Source organism: Numenius arquata, chromosome Z, assembly GCF_964106895.1.
Source record: "Numenius arquata chromosome Z, bNumArq3.hap1.1, whole genome shotgun sequence".
NCBI lineage: Eukaryota > Metazoa > Chordata > Aves > Charadriiformes > Scolopacidae > Numenius > Numenius arquata.
Window position 1 is genome coordinate 77,555,545 of NC_133616.1, and position 13,142 is coordinate 77,568,686.

The following is a 13,142-nucleotide window of genomic DNA, read 5'->3' on the forward strand; positions in this document are numbered from 1 at the left end:
ACTGTATTGTATCAGGAATAATGTAGCATACAGTTAGGCAGCAATTCCTTGGTGCATATTAACTGTTAGTTTTATAAATACAGTCACCCACATTAAAATATTTATTCTTGCTTGTTTCTGGGATAATATTGCTTATCACATAAGTTTAAAAAACAAGTATGATTCTTTAGTGTCAAGGGCAGAGGCAGAAAAAACAATTTTATCCATTTTCAAAGGATGACATTTAAGAGTTTTTATGTCATTTCAAAATACACGTGGGTTGTTTTTTTTAATCTGTAGATAAACCCGTGTCAGATTTGAATGTTTAAGATGCTGAAAAGAAAGGCTTCCTTTGCAGCTGCTGTTAACAACAAGAGAAGGATAATACTCATTTCTGTTTGTATCTTGAGCATTTAGTGAGGAAGTTCTGAAAATTATTTTTGTGAATGCAAATAAGATATGAAATGACTAAATGATTTTGAGAGCTCTATGGAAATGATGCAATCCAAGAGAAAAATAGAGCTGAGACTCTAAGTGTTATCATCATAGGTGCAGAATAGACAGCCTGTTAGATGCTATCTCTGTAATGAAAAGCCAAACAAAAATTATAAAATAATAATACTAACAATCCTGTGGTCGGAAACTAAAGGTAAAGTTGCCTGTTATGGGGCCGGAGATTGTTCGGGCATAAAAAGCATTTGTCGTTCTGGTGAACTTTTTTGTAATTAATTATGTTAAAAATAAATCTAATTTATATTATTCTCTGGAGATCTGTGCAATATTGCAGTAAAGGGGGATTGTTTGATTTTTACAGTAGTATATGATGGCTGAACCAAATTAGGAAAGGGACTGGGGAGTGTTGTTCTCACTGTGAGAAATTCAGTAATATGTTCATAGTTCTTAACCCAGCATTTAAAAGGATTACAATAGTAAATGGCTTAATAAATGTTAATTTCACAATTCCTCAATATTCTGAATTAAAAATTTAATTCAGTGAAATTAATGTAAAGTTTAACTAGCTCATGTGCAGAATCGCCTTATTTCCAGAGTATGTGGGAGTATACCTGCCGTGTGTGTAAGTAAGCACATACTCAGTGAAATAATAACACTCATTTTGCTCATTGTATCATCATGTCCATCTCCAGCCAAAATTAGTTCATTTATAATTGAAGATATGGTGTATTGTGAAGTTATGCCTGCCGCCATACAAAATTTCCAGGGCAGGAACCAGAGAATGTAGAGAAATCGTAACTGTATTCTGTCCAACCTGCTACGTTTTGGTATTGGTCGTCAGTTACTCTTGGCAATCATAAGATCCTTATAAAATAAGTATCTTGTTAGTGCTTCTGTAGGCAACAGAAGCAATTATATTAGAGAGAGATGCAGCAAAAGACTGAGAGCAAAAAGAGCTATATTGGGATTCTCTTTAAAGGTTTTGATTGCCTTTAAATACTGTTGTGGCCAGCTGTTATATTTGAAAATGTAATATGCTAAGCCCGTGAGTCAGTTTTCCTTAAATCAGTGTGGCTTGTATGTAACTATATTATTGGCTGATGAGAGTGAACAAATCCTTTTTTACAGCCCTACTCAGTGGCTTGCTAATGATAACCCATCTCAGAAGTGATGTTGTAACGTGATTAATGTAATTGAAAAGCACGTATGGAAAAAGGAAACGTTCTTTCTTCCAAGAAGAAAGCATATTAATTGAATAGGTAAGGAAACCTGCAGAAGAAGAGAAAAACCAGGTTGAATTTCAGGTTTCTGACATGAGAACTGCAATTTCACAATTTGAGATAGAATTTGGGGATTGAAGGTTGCATGAATCCGAAACAGTGCTAAAAGATTTGTGTGAAACATGAAGGAATTTGTGTGTGTGCGTGTGCACACGTGTATGTGTGTGAAGCAAACGATAAGCTCACCTGCATGGAGACCAGTAAGTTCAAAACCAGTTGTATAAAAGGATGAGGAGAGAAATCTGTCTCTTAAACGTGTTTAAGCCTGGTAGTAAGATTGTATAGCTGTGCAATTAGGGGAAATCATTGTTACTTTGTTACTGCCTGAAGGAAGTACCTGCTGTTCAGTTTGGATGTGCAAATACCTGGTCACATGAGTGTCCACTTTATCTCTAGATGGAAATTCTGATATCAGATAGTTCAGATGGTGTTAGCATTAAAAATTAGATGGTCAAACTAACTAAACTAGAAAATTAAAGTTCATTCTCACAGCTATCTTTGCTGGAATTCTTCTAGTGAGCTGACTAGTCTGAATTCCCAGGGTCTCTTTTACGGGAAGAGCAGGCTGCCTTGTACTGTTTGTCTAGGTGGAAGAATTGCATGCTGTGAAAGACCCCCTTGTCTACCTCCTCTTCCTCCCCGCCCCGATTCCTGTAGTTGACATGAGACACTGAGATTTCAGTCTGTGGATTTACCTTGGGACTAGATTACTGATGGCCCAGAAAAATTCTCTGCTGTCCCTATAATCTAACCTCCCCCAGATGCCCATAGGGCCGGTATACCATGTTCTTTTGGAGAATGCAGGCAAGCCCTTATTTAGTGGTTCATGAGTAGTTCCCTCTGGACCTTTCAGTCTTTTAGAGTGCCCTCACATTTGCACCATGTGCTGCTGTTGCTTTTTGTTTTTGCTAAGCAGTAGCTTGTTCTGGGAAGGGAACATTCTGCCTGGGTTTTTCTGCTCTGCTTGGAGCAGCAGCAAGAGATATATAACAAAATGGTTTCATTATCATGATTATTTTTTTTTCAGCGTTATCTGGCATTTATTTCAACTTAATAAATTGATCTGTTTTGTATCGCAATGCAGAATGGGCGCAGCAGACAACATCTATAAAGGCCGAAGTACCTTTATGGAAGAACTGACAGATACTGCTGAGATAATAAGAAAGGCAACTTCAAGATCACTAGTAATTTTGGATGAATTGGGAAGAGGGACTAGCACACATGATGGAATTGCTATTGCTTATGCTACACTTGAACATTTTATTAGAGATGTAAGTGTTCAGTCTGTCACATGCTTGTGAATGCTTTTTCAGCCTGTGCTATGTTAGGCTGACTTTGACATGTATTTCCTTGTAGAAATGTGGCATGTCTAAACTCAAAGCAAAGGAGTGTGGATAAAGGATACCAGTGCTATGCTGCTGTGTTTAAAAAAAATTTAAAGCCAAACTGTCTTATATGTCTGTTTCATTGTTGTAGGTGGAGTCGCTGACGCTGTTTGTCACTCACTATCCTTCAGTTTGTGAGCTAGAGAAGGTGTATCCAGAAAAAGTTGGTAATTACCACATGGCTTTCTTGGTGAATGAAGAGGAAAGTGCTGAACAAAAAGGTACAGTGTAAATTTGTCTGAGATTCTGGGCCTACAGGTATAGGCAGAAATTGTAAAATTGTTATGGTAATTTAGACCTCAAGATTAAAGTGATACATCCAAAATCACTAGAATATCAGCCTATACACACATTTTGGGGGGCTTGAAAATTGAAGAACCATTTCTCTTTCACAGTTAATATAAGGATGACTGAGCTAGGTCAGATAAAAGAACCACCCAGCCCAGTATCCAGTTTCTCACAGTAGCCAAATACAAAGGATTAGGGAGGAGGGATTAGGGATCAAACATATGGCAGCTCTTTCTCTGAAAGATCTCAGTGGCTGCAAACATTTGCTGTTTACGGGGCTTCAAGAGCTAGATGTGTTTTCTGTTTTTTATTATTGTCAATAGATTTCTTTTCAACAAGATTGTCTAGTTTTCATGTGTTTCCATGTGTACTTTTAGAATCTTTATCCTACTGTGTCAAGCAGCTCCAAAATTTAACACTGCATTGTGTGAAGAACCACCTCCTCTTGTTTGTTTTGAAACAACATGTAGCTTCACTTGATGGTCCCAGTTCTTGAATTAGGAGAGGCAGTGTAATAATCTCTGTTCATCTTCTCTATGCCATGCCTAATTTTGTAGATTGCTTATTATAATCCCATTCAGTTCTGTTCTTACCAGGCAGAAGAGTTACAGCATTTCTTCTTGTCACTGTTGCTCTGAATTAGTTAGTATTTTCAGTAAAGTTTGTCAGTTTACTGCTTAGCTCTTTTCTTGTTTAATAATGAGTATGTTGAGCAGCTCTGTCTAACTGCAGTGATGATCACCCTTCATGGTGAGAACTGACAGTTACTGTCAGTTTCCTATCTTTTAACCAATTCTTTACAAATGCAAAGGCCTTCCTTTTATATTATGTCGGCTTAATTTTCAGAATAGCATTTGATGCAAGACTCTTGTCAAAAGCCTTTTGAAAATCCACATAGGGTTTTATCCACTGGATTTCTCTTACTCAGATGGGTTCCAAACTTAAAACAGATTTGTGATGTAGGATTTTCCTCTGCACAAGCTGCATTGTTTTGGTTTTTTTCTTGATGAATCAGGTTTCATCAGGTGCTTGATCATTCTACTCTTACTCTGTTTTTCCTACTTTGCCTAGTAGTGGCCTGTTCCCTGAATCATTCCTGGAATACTTTTTTTAAAGAATTGATATGGTATTTGCCATTAACCTTCTCCCTAATCCATTCTTAATATTGTATTATCTACTTACATTCTAAACTAATCAGGAAAGGGCGCTTTAGTATTTGCCACTAAATAATGTGTTTATATAATCTGTCACTTTTAAACTGATTTTCAGAGAGTTAGTTTAAAGATTTAGGGTTTGGCTGGGGGGAGACTTCAGCTTTTGTATTCTGTTTAATTCTGTTTAATATTAGAAGCAGGGATCCCTGAAATATGCGTTAGCTTTGATCGCAAGTAGTTCAGAGTAACGTTGTGTTTAGGTGAGTGCTACCTGCCCATGCTGATGTTCCCAGCTAAGAGCATCACTCTCCCGAGCATCAGCATGTCTCTTTCTCACAGAGTTCATTCATTGACCTGTTGATCTCTGATACTCTCAGACAACTAAGGTGTTATCAACGTTCAGTACTTACTCTTCCTTCGCTATTGGGTCCATGAAACCTTGTACTTTATGTTTCACTGCCCTTTTTCAGCATTTCTGCTTTTAGTGTTTGTTAACCTGAACCTTCAGACCGTACTTAGTCTTCACTGTTTTGCTAGAGAAAGCACAAAAGGTGTAGCACCACAGCCTGAGAGCAACAACACATCTATGTTGCTTACTCTCTCTGTATCTTTGGCTCCTCTTGTCTTAACATTTTAATTGTTTTATTTAAGGTGAGTTTTATGGCATGTTTTTGCCAATCTTTGGCTTGATCGCTCAGATTGAATCAGCTTGAGTCATCAGCATTTATGGAAATCTCCATTGTTTCTAAAAACCTGCGTTTTTAAGACAGAAGAATGAATGGCAGTGAATGACACCGTGGTTTTTCTGCTCTTTACACAAGGCCTGGATTGTGCAGGGATGTAACAAGGATGTCTAAAGAGGAAAAGGAAGGAGTCATCAGATTTATAATGATGGTTCTTATGCTTCCATCTTATTTTCATGGAATAGAAAGAATCCCTAGCGGAAGAAACCACCATCCTAACCTTTGATTTTTTCCTAAGCATTTTCTGTGTCTCCTAGCCTCCTGGTAGGCAGCAAACTTTTTGTTGTGCTGTAGTTATGGACTTCCTGACTGTGGGATTACTGAAACTTACATTATTCTGTCATTGCTTACCAGACATGAGATGGAATATCCCAGTTACAGCATAATTAACCAGTTTGACATACAAAGCTGCTATGTTTCTTACACACACACACACACACACACAAACAAGTCTGCTTAAAAAGACAACAGGTAAAAGTATATTAAAGAGTTTTTTCAGTCTCACAATGGGCAGGTAAAATGTGTGGTCTCAAGGAAACATTTTTTCTTTCATATTTCTTCAATGGAATAAATCATACAGGAAGCATGAATGAGACCACAGTCTTTGCCATTTCAATCTTTGGTCTACTACATTTTATTAACATAATAGAGGAGGTTTTGATTTTGGTTTTATTTTTTTAGGATCTGAAGATGAAGAGAATCCTGAATTTATCACTTTTCTTTACCAAATAACTAAAGGAGTCTCTGCAAGGAGTTATGGGCTAAATGTTGCCAAACTGGCAGATATTCCTGAAGAAATTTTGAAGAAGGCAGCTCACAAATCAAAGGAGTTGGAGACAATAGTGAATATGAAAAGGTCAGAGAAATTGTGATTTTTTTTATTTTTTTTTTTTCCCCAACCCTAATGAAACTTCAGCATTTCATACAATGTGCCATAAAAACAACAGTAAGAGCCACTTCAGATATCCTCCTACCCTTCAGCGAAGAGACAGTGAAACAAAACTTTGAAAAAAAATTTTAGGAAATTGTGCTATGCATTTCAATCAAAGCTTTATTTTATAGTTTGCTATTGCATAAAAGGTTAATTGCTGCCCTCTGAAACAAGATTGGAAAAAACTAAATGCACGTTGACCTAACATTAGGAACAAAGTATTTTTTATTTTCTTATGGCAAATGTTACCAAATTTATTCTTTCAGGTATTTTCACTGTATTCAGGAAGACGAATCTGAAATATAACAACCTTGTAATATGTATTTCTATTCTCACCAGTCATAGTGAAAATATTAATAGGTTTAATTTAGAAAGTATATTATTCACTTTGGAACTTGAAATTCTGTTTGCATACTACAGCGTAGAGGGGAATGCAGATATTCTTCTTCTGCTTTAACTTAAAAATAAAAACTTAAAATGTATTTTGATTGCCCCCCAAACACACAAAATTTTACAGAAAGTCTGGGGATTTTTCTGATAACCAGTTTTCATTTAGGGGCATATGTCCATTATATATTAGACTAGTTATGAAAATTGCAATGTCTGTCAAATAGCACTGTCTTTGTAAAACCTGTAGTGTTATGTACACAGTTTAGATATAAATATGTGCTAATACTGATATTCATTTCCACTGATTTTTTTATTGTTGTTATCTTCAGTGGCAGTCCTATCAGCAAAATTCAAATAGCCCTCTAGGAATATTAATAAATCAAGATGTTTGTTGCCCAGTGAGCATAACTAATCCTTACAGAATAATTTCATATGAGAAAATTTTAAGTAGTAATTTGTAGGTGCAAGCAATTGTTTTGAAATTTAACAGAGCTTAGCACTTAACACCTGTTATTATCCCCTTTTCAGAAAGCAAAATAAAAGCATTCTATTGAAGATACATGACAGTTTATGGGAAAAAATAATGTGATAGCTTATGTTAATTTGATATAGCCCATAATTGACAAAAGTAAAACAACAAGCTACTAGTAATGTCTTAACTCTGCTGTTATAGGATATGTATGGTTCTAAAATGAAGAAAAAAATCTTTGTTCTGAAATGTGAGAGTATGAGCTGGAAGGCCAGAGTTACGGTGCAATAAAATTGAGATGTGAAATAAATGTCCCTTTGGTTTACTTTCCTTTGTTCTATGAAAATCATGCTAGCATATTACTTGGACAGGGCACAAATAGAGCTTTAGCATTTCTCTGTTGCTAAAAAGAGAGTTAATTGCATGTGAAACCTATGAGCAGTAAAAATAGTATATGATGATGTTGTTAGAAGACTGATTTACAGTGCCCATAGAGGGGTAAAGCGAGGGCTGACTGGGCAATCTTAATTATGGGACTTAATTCTGTCCCATTTATCAACTTTTGAATATATAAGCTACCATCTGTATTTTAGCTTTTGGTGTGTAATTTGCTTGTATTCTTAAAGTGAAAAGGAACAAACACTTAATCAAAAGCTGTGATGAGTCCTTTGCCCTGACGTATCACTAAGGCTGGGAGCCCCAGAAGGTCACACTTCACTGCAGGCTGCTGCCCCCTGAGCTATACCAGCACACGTTCCGGGGAGGGACTGGTTGGAGCAGGTTCCCCAGGCCCATCTTCTGCAGGCTGCTGCTGGAGGAAGTGGTCCTTCACCTTCTGTCTGTGGTGACAGGGCTGGGTTTTTTGCACGGCCACAAAACAGGAGTTTTTGACAGGCCAGGTCAGGAGTCTGATCCAGCTGAAAAGTCATCCTTTCTCCAGTTGATACCACGCAGGTTCAGTCTCCTGATGTTACATGTGAACAGGCATTACTGCTTGGAGAAGGAGGAGGCCCTTGATTCCGGCAGCAGTCGGTAGAGTATAGGTATCCTTGAGACTGCAGCCCTGCCTGCCAGAGCAGCCTGCCCCATCAGAAGTTTGACACTTTTGCCTCCCCCTTTCATGGGAGACGGTGCAGTGGAGGGGGGTCAGGGACAAGGGACATCTGTCACACAGCAGCTGCTAATTCATCAGGTTTGACCTGTACCGGGTTATTCCTTCATTGTAGACCTCTTGCATGTGCTTTGGAGGGACCTTTGTGCATCTGTATAAACTTGGAGCTCAAGTCAGTGAAAAATAAAAACACCAAATGCATCTCATGATTTCACAGTGCATAAATTATTGTATTACATAATTCTTAATTTTTCCAGTTCTCCTATGTAGGTCATTACAGAAATCTTTTCTTTTGTGTATTCCTGTTTAATTTAACTTACTACCATGATATGATCTAAATGTTAAAATATTGTTCTATACCTTCTCCCCAAAAGAGACATCAACAATTTTAAAAATGGACATGATATATCTGTGGTAGGAAATAAAAGATTATCATGATCTTGGGAATCAGACTCAGACCTGTTCATAGCAGTATACTTGTGCTGTCACAATACCCACAGGCCAGCTGCCTTGTCTTATTTTTTTAAATCACTTTCATATTATTTAAGAAAATCCACTGGGTAATTCCATCCAGTCTTGACATCTTTGTCATCAGGAATGTGTGTTAACCCATTTTAAATATCTTCTTGTTATTTGTCACAGCTCTTACGAGTCCTTCTTAAATCAAAAAATATTAAAAAGAAAATAGGAAGGATGTGTGTACTCATTTATTTTGAAAATGCATTATCTCTTTATGATTCTACCAGTGCAAATTTGTATGAACTGAATGCTGAAAATTAAATGGTGCAAAATACAATACTATTTATTTCCTTTAATGGTTTACTTTTGCTCAGTGTTGTATTTCATCTTGTCAATGCTTCTGGTACTGTAAATTAGTTAAAAAATTAAATTGTTGACTGTCCTAGAGCTGGAGTACATATATTGGAAAATGTTAACTGATTGTTTAAAGATCACATAACATTTTGGGCTAGGCAAACTGCTGGTTTTGACTGTGTATAAAATCTTGCAGATGACTGTAGGGCTTTTAAGGTTTGATGTCTTTAATTTAAAAACATGTCCATATTTTGATTGACTTTTTTTTTTCACCCCTTCCAGAAAAAAGCTGAAGTCCTTTTCTGAAATATGGAAGATAAATGATTCTCAGGAACTAAAAAAATGGAAACGTACGTGTGAACCTGAAGATGAAAGAAAAGATGGTTTTTAATCCTCCAATCGTGCTTAAAGATGGAAAGTATTGGAGATGCAAAATATAGGTCTGAGGCTAATAGATTCTATCAGGGTGTAGTTCTAGGTGCATTAAGTGGACTTTTCTGCCTTTTGAGAGATAAGAGATGCTGCGTTGTGATATGATGCCCCACATCCACTTCCTGACTGTATGTCACTTTCTCACTCCGTGTTCCTTCCCTGAAGTGGTTAGCACCCTTTTCCTTAATTGCGAGAAAGTCTGCCGACATTGGATTTCGTTTATAATATGTTTCGAAAACATGAAAAATTATGTTGGTAAATTATTAGGTAAATCTTTTATAAATAAAATAATGTCTTTTAACTTTATTGTACCTCATTTTCTAAAGAAATATTCCTCTGCATTGGGAAAATGTAACTGAGTCTTGACCATGCTGTACTGCTGTGTAATTGGTAAGAATGAATACCATAAATAGACTTTTTTTTGTTCTACTATAAATGCATTTAAAATTCACTGGGTTTGTAGAGAACCCCTTAACTTTTATGTGCACTATGAGTTTAAGCAAGTGTGTGTTATGTGGCTGGATATGAGATATTTTTTTCTACTCATGAGGTTGATGATGGTGTAACCAGTAGTTTTCAAAGCAGCAGCACAAAACATACATTGGCTGTGTTTTGTTTTCCCTCTTCTTCATCCTCATGCATGCCTGCTTCTTTTTCACCTTCAGCTTTTCTCTTGATCTTGGCCCTCTCTGGCACAGTCTGAAGAAAGACTTACTCTAAATAATGTTGAACGATCGTAAAATGAGGTGAAAGAGGCAATTCAAACTATGCAACTGGCATCCCCAGCGCTCTGTCATATGCAGAGTAAAACTGGGAAAACCAGGAACGTTTTAAAATTTTTTTATTTGCAGTTATCAAGTCCAAATTTCAAATGGGAATGTGATATCCAAATTGGTTTTCCTTTAGAAACATAACCAGGTGAAATACCTTGCTCTGAAAATGGGAAATGATGTTCACATACTTAAACCTTGGCAAATAGTTTGTTGTATTTAAAAAAAACAACCACATTTTATTAAGTGGGAAGAAGTGAAATAAAGTATGATCTTGATTTTGCTATAAGGAAAAGAATAAAATGAGGTTTTGTTATCTTTGAGACAGCTGAACTGTTCTATTTTTTTCAGTAAATGAGGGAATTTTTTGCAAAATAATGCTTGTCAGATGAATATGAAATATTTTTATTGCAAGTGATTGAATTAGCCTTTTCAGTATAAAGAACTTTGTACAGAAAAGGGTGTAATTTTTTTTAGCTGTGATAAACAATTGCTTGCTTTCACCAAAGACTTTTTTCCAGGTTCTTTAGGTGACAAAGCATCATTTGAACAAATGTAGTTTGCCTGCTACTCAAATAGCAGCAATCAATACAAGCATCTCCTTCCAGAGTGTGCAGTGTATTTATCTAAACTGGAAGAGGTGAAAAAGAAAACTGGTCTTCAAGGTGTGGTTACATATATGTGTTTAGCTGTGCCACACACTCTGAAGCACGAGTGTAATATTCCATTATTAATGCACATAGATGCAGTGCGTTGGATCTAAGGACTTCTGACCATAGTCTTCTAAGAGAATAAATGAGCCATTACTAAATTCCCGTATGTGCTAAATGTGCTTTTAGTGAGACTGTCTTTGCCCTCAAGGGAGCATCCAGACTATGCTGTGACAACAAAAAAACACCGGGATGCAGTCTGAAAAAACTACGAAATACAATTAAGAATGGGGAAATGGACACGGGGAATGGGGAAATGTTACTGGCCTGCTCATACTATCAAATGCAAAGCAATTACAGATGGCTTTCCTCTTAATATCTGTGACCATGTTGGAAATAACTTTTGATTTTAACCCTGCTCAGTTCAACCGTGGAGGTTATCTTCCCATCCTGATAAAGTTTCTGCTGGATATGCGAGCTAATTATTAAAGCTAGTGTTTTATTCACTGCTGCCTATTATAATTCCTAGCAGATACGTAAGGAGTTACGACCATTTGAGACCGCACTGTAAGGAGATGCACAGTGTTATGAGATGTGTTTACTGCTGGTTTTAGGATACATTTGCAATGAACCACAGTGCAGATTTATCTAGACCTTGTTCTGCTGACAGGGAGCAGGGTGAGCACCGTGTGAAGGCGATCGCTCTGGGACGTGACAAGTTCAGAGTTCTCTTTGCATGAGATTAGGCACAGTCTAGACAGGCAACCAGACAGACATTCCTTGGCCTTTGGTAGCAGAGAGTACAAGAGAGATACAAAGAAACAAAGGCTTGCTGGAAAACATTAATTTTGTAGGAGGTTTGGGGGTTTTGTTTTTGTTTTTTTTTTTCATTTCTTTTGCTGTGGTGGTAAGTTGGGACTTCTGTGTCTGTCATAGCAGGAGTCCTTCCAAGAGACAAAGAAGCTGTTTTCTGGTTTTTTTTCTCTTTTGCCCCCTTCTTTTCTTTGAAATTCCAGCACACTAAGCATCTTAAAGACAATTTGGTAGTAGTATGATCTTGGAGATGTGCCCTATTTTTAAACCAGAGTAATCAAATTTTGTCTGTGTGCTGAGCCAGCAAGTTTGATCCCACGTACTGGTGGCTGTAAGGTTAAAGAAGAGTGATGCATGCTTAGATGGTCTTTGGTTATAGTGGGAATTCATGCTAGTCTTGAGTTTCCCTTCAAGAAAGGCATGTCTAAATATTAATATTTTTGGAAACCTCACTAGAGCATTGGCTCATACTGCCTGTACCAGAATGCTGTTCACATTGTTAAAATTTAATATTAATGTGAAAAATACACTTTTGTGCTATACCTAAAGGTACAGTCTCCTTGAAAGACTTTCGCACTTTATGGCTTCTATAATTTTTTTTTTTTTTAAAGATGGTATTTATCTCTTCCTTAAGCTTTTTCATTGCTCTCTCTTCCTTGCTCTTAACATAAAAGTTCTAATGCCTTTGTGCATCTTGTCTTGAATGCGTTGGCTTTAGAAATCTCAGCGCCACAGGTTAGCAACAAAAACTGGTGGACCATTTTGATGGAAGAGAAGGAGAGAGAGGGCTGGGTACGCTGTCACTGCCTTTTTGTGTTCGGTTATGTAAGAACGTCATTATAGAACGTGCAAAGTAAAATACATTACCAGTAGCAATTACCTTTCCTGCTGGCACACAACATCTTTCACTGAGGTAACTCTCCAGAGGACTTTTTCCATTGTATTGCACAGTTTTCCAGAAGTATTTATAGAAATGACATGAATTTACCTACTGCGTAAGTTTACAAAGCGTATAAATGTATTTAAAGATGAGTGAAATGGCAGCTGAGTCGGGTATTGCAGTAAGTCTGTGCACTGCAATGGAAGTAACGCTTATTTGTTGAAATCTATTGGAAAGTAAATTATCCAAATATTTCTACCATATATAAAATTTAGTGAGAATTTAATTCAATTACTTAAACTTCTCAGTAGTTCTGATATGTATGCATGTTTCATAGGGAAATAGAGGTTTGGTAGGTTGTATTGCACTGAGAGAAGTAAGACCCTGTTCTGCCATCTGGATCACACTTCAGAATCGTTTTCAGAGGGTCTCCTCCTGTCCCACCTCAGGTGGTCATTGCAGTCTCCTCCAAAATCCTAGCACCAGAACTGCAAGTCTCGGACACCAACCTGAACAGTAAGTCTGAGCTGCCTGTCTTCTTTTCCCACTTTCAGATTTTAGACCATAATAATGGAGTGGATGGTTGTCATCACCTTTCAAT

At 37.0% G+C, this 13,142-nt stretch overlaps 1 protein-coding gene across 1 annotated transcript in view; it reads left to right on the top strand.

Annotated features, from left to right (window-relative positions):
* The window catches only part of MSH3 (mutS homolog 3), a 117,790-nt gene extending 107,270 nt beyond the window's left edge, over window positions 1-10,520 (top strand). The window contains exons 21-24 of the mRNA XM_074165799.1: window positions 2,797-2,983; window positions 3,189-3,318; window positions 5,964-6,138; window positions 9,279-10,520. Coding sequence (XP_074021900.1) covers window positions 2,797-2,983; window positions 3,189-3,318; window positions 5,964-6,138; window positions 9,279-9,387 — 601 coding nt within the window. The 3' untranslated portion in view covers window positions 9,388-10,520. The remainder of the gene's footprint in view (window positions 1-2,796; window positions 2,984-3,188; window positions 3,319-5,963; window positions 6,139-9,278) is intronic.
* Window positions 10,521-13,142: the final 2,622 nt, after the last annotated feature.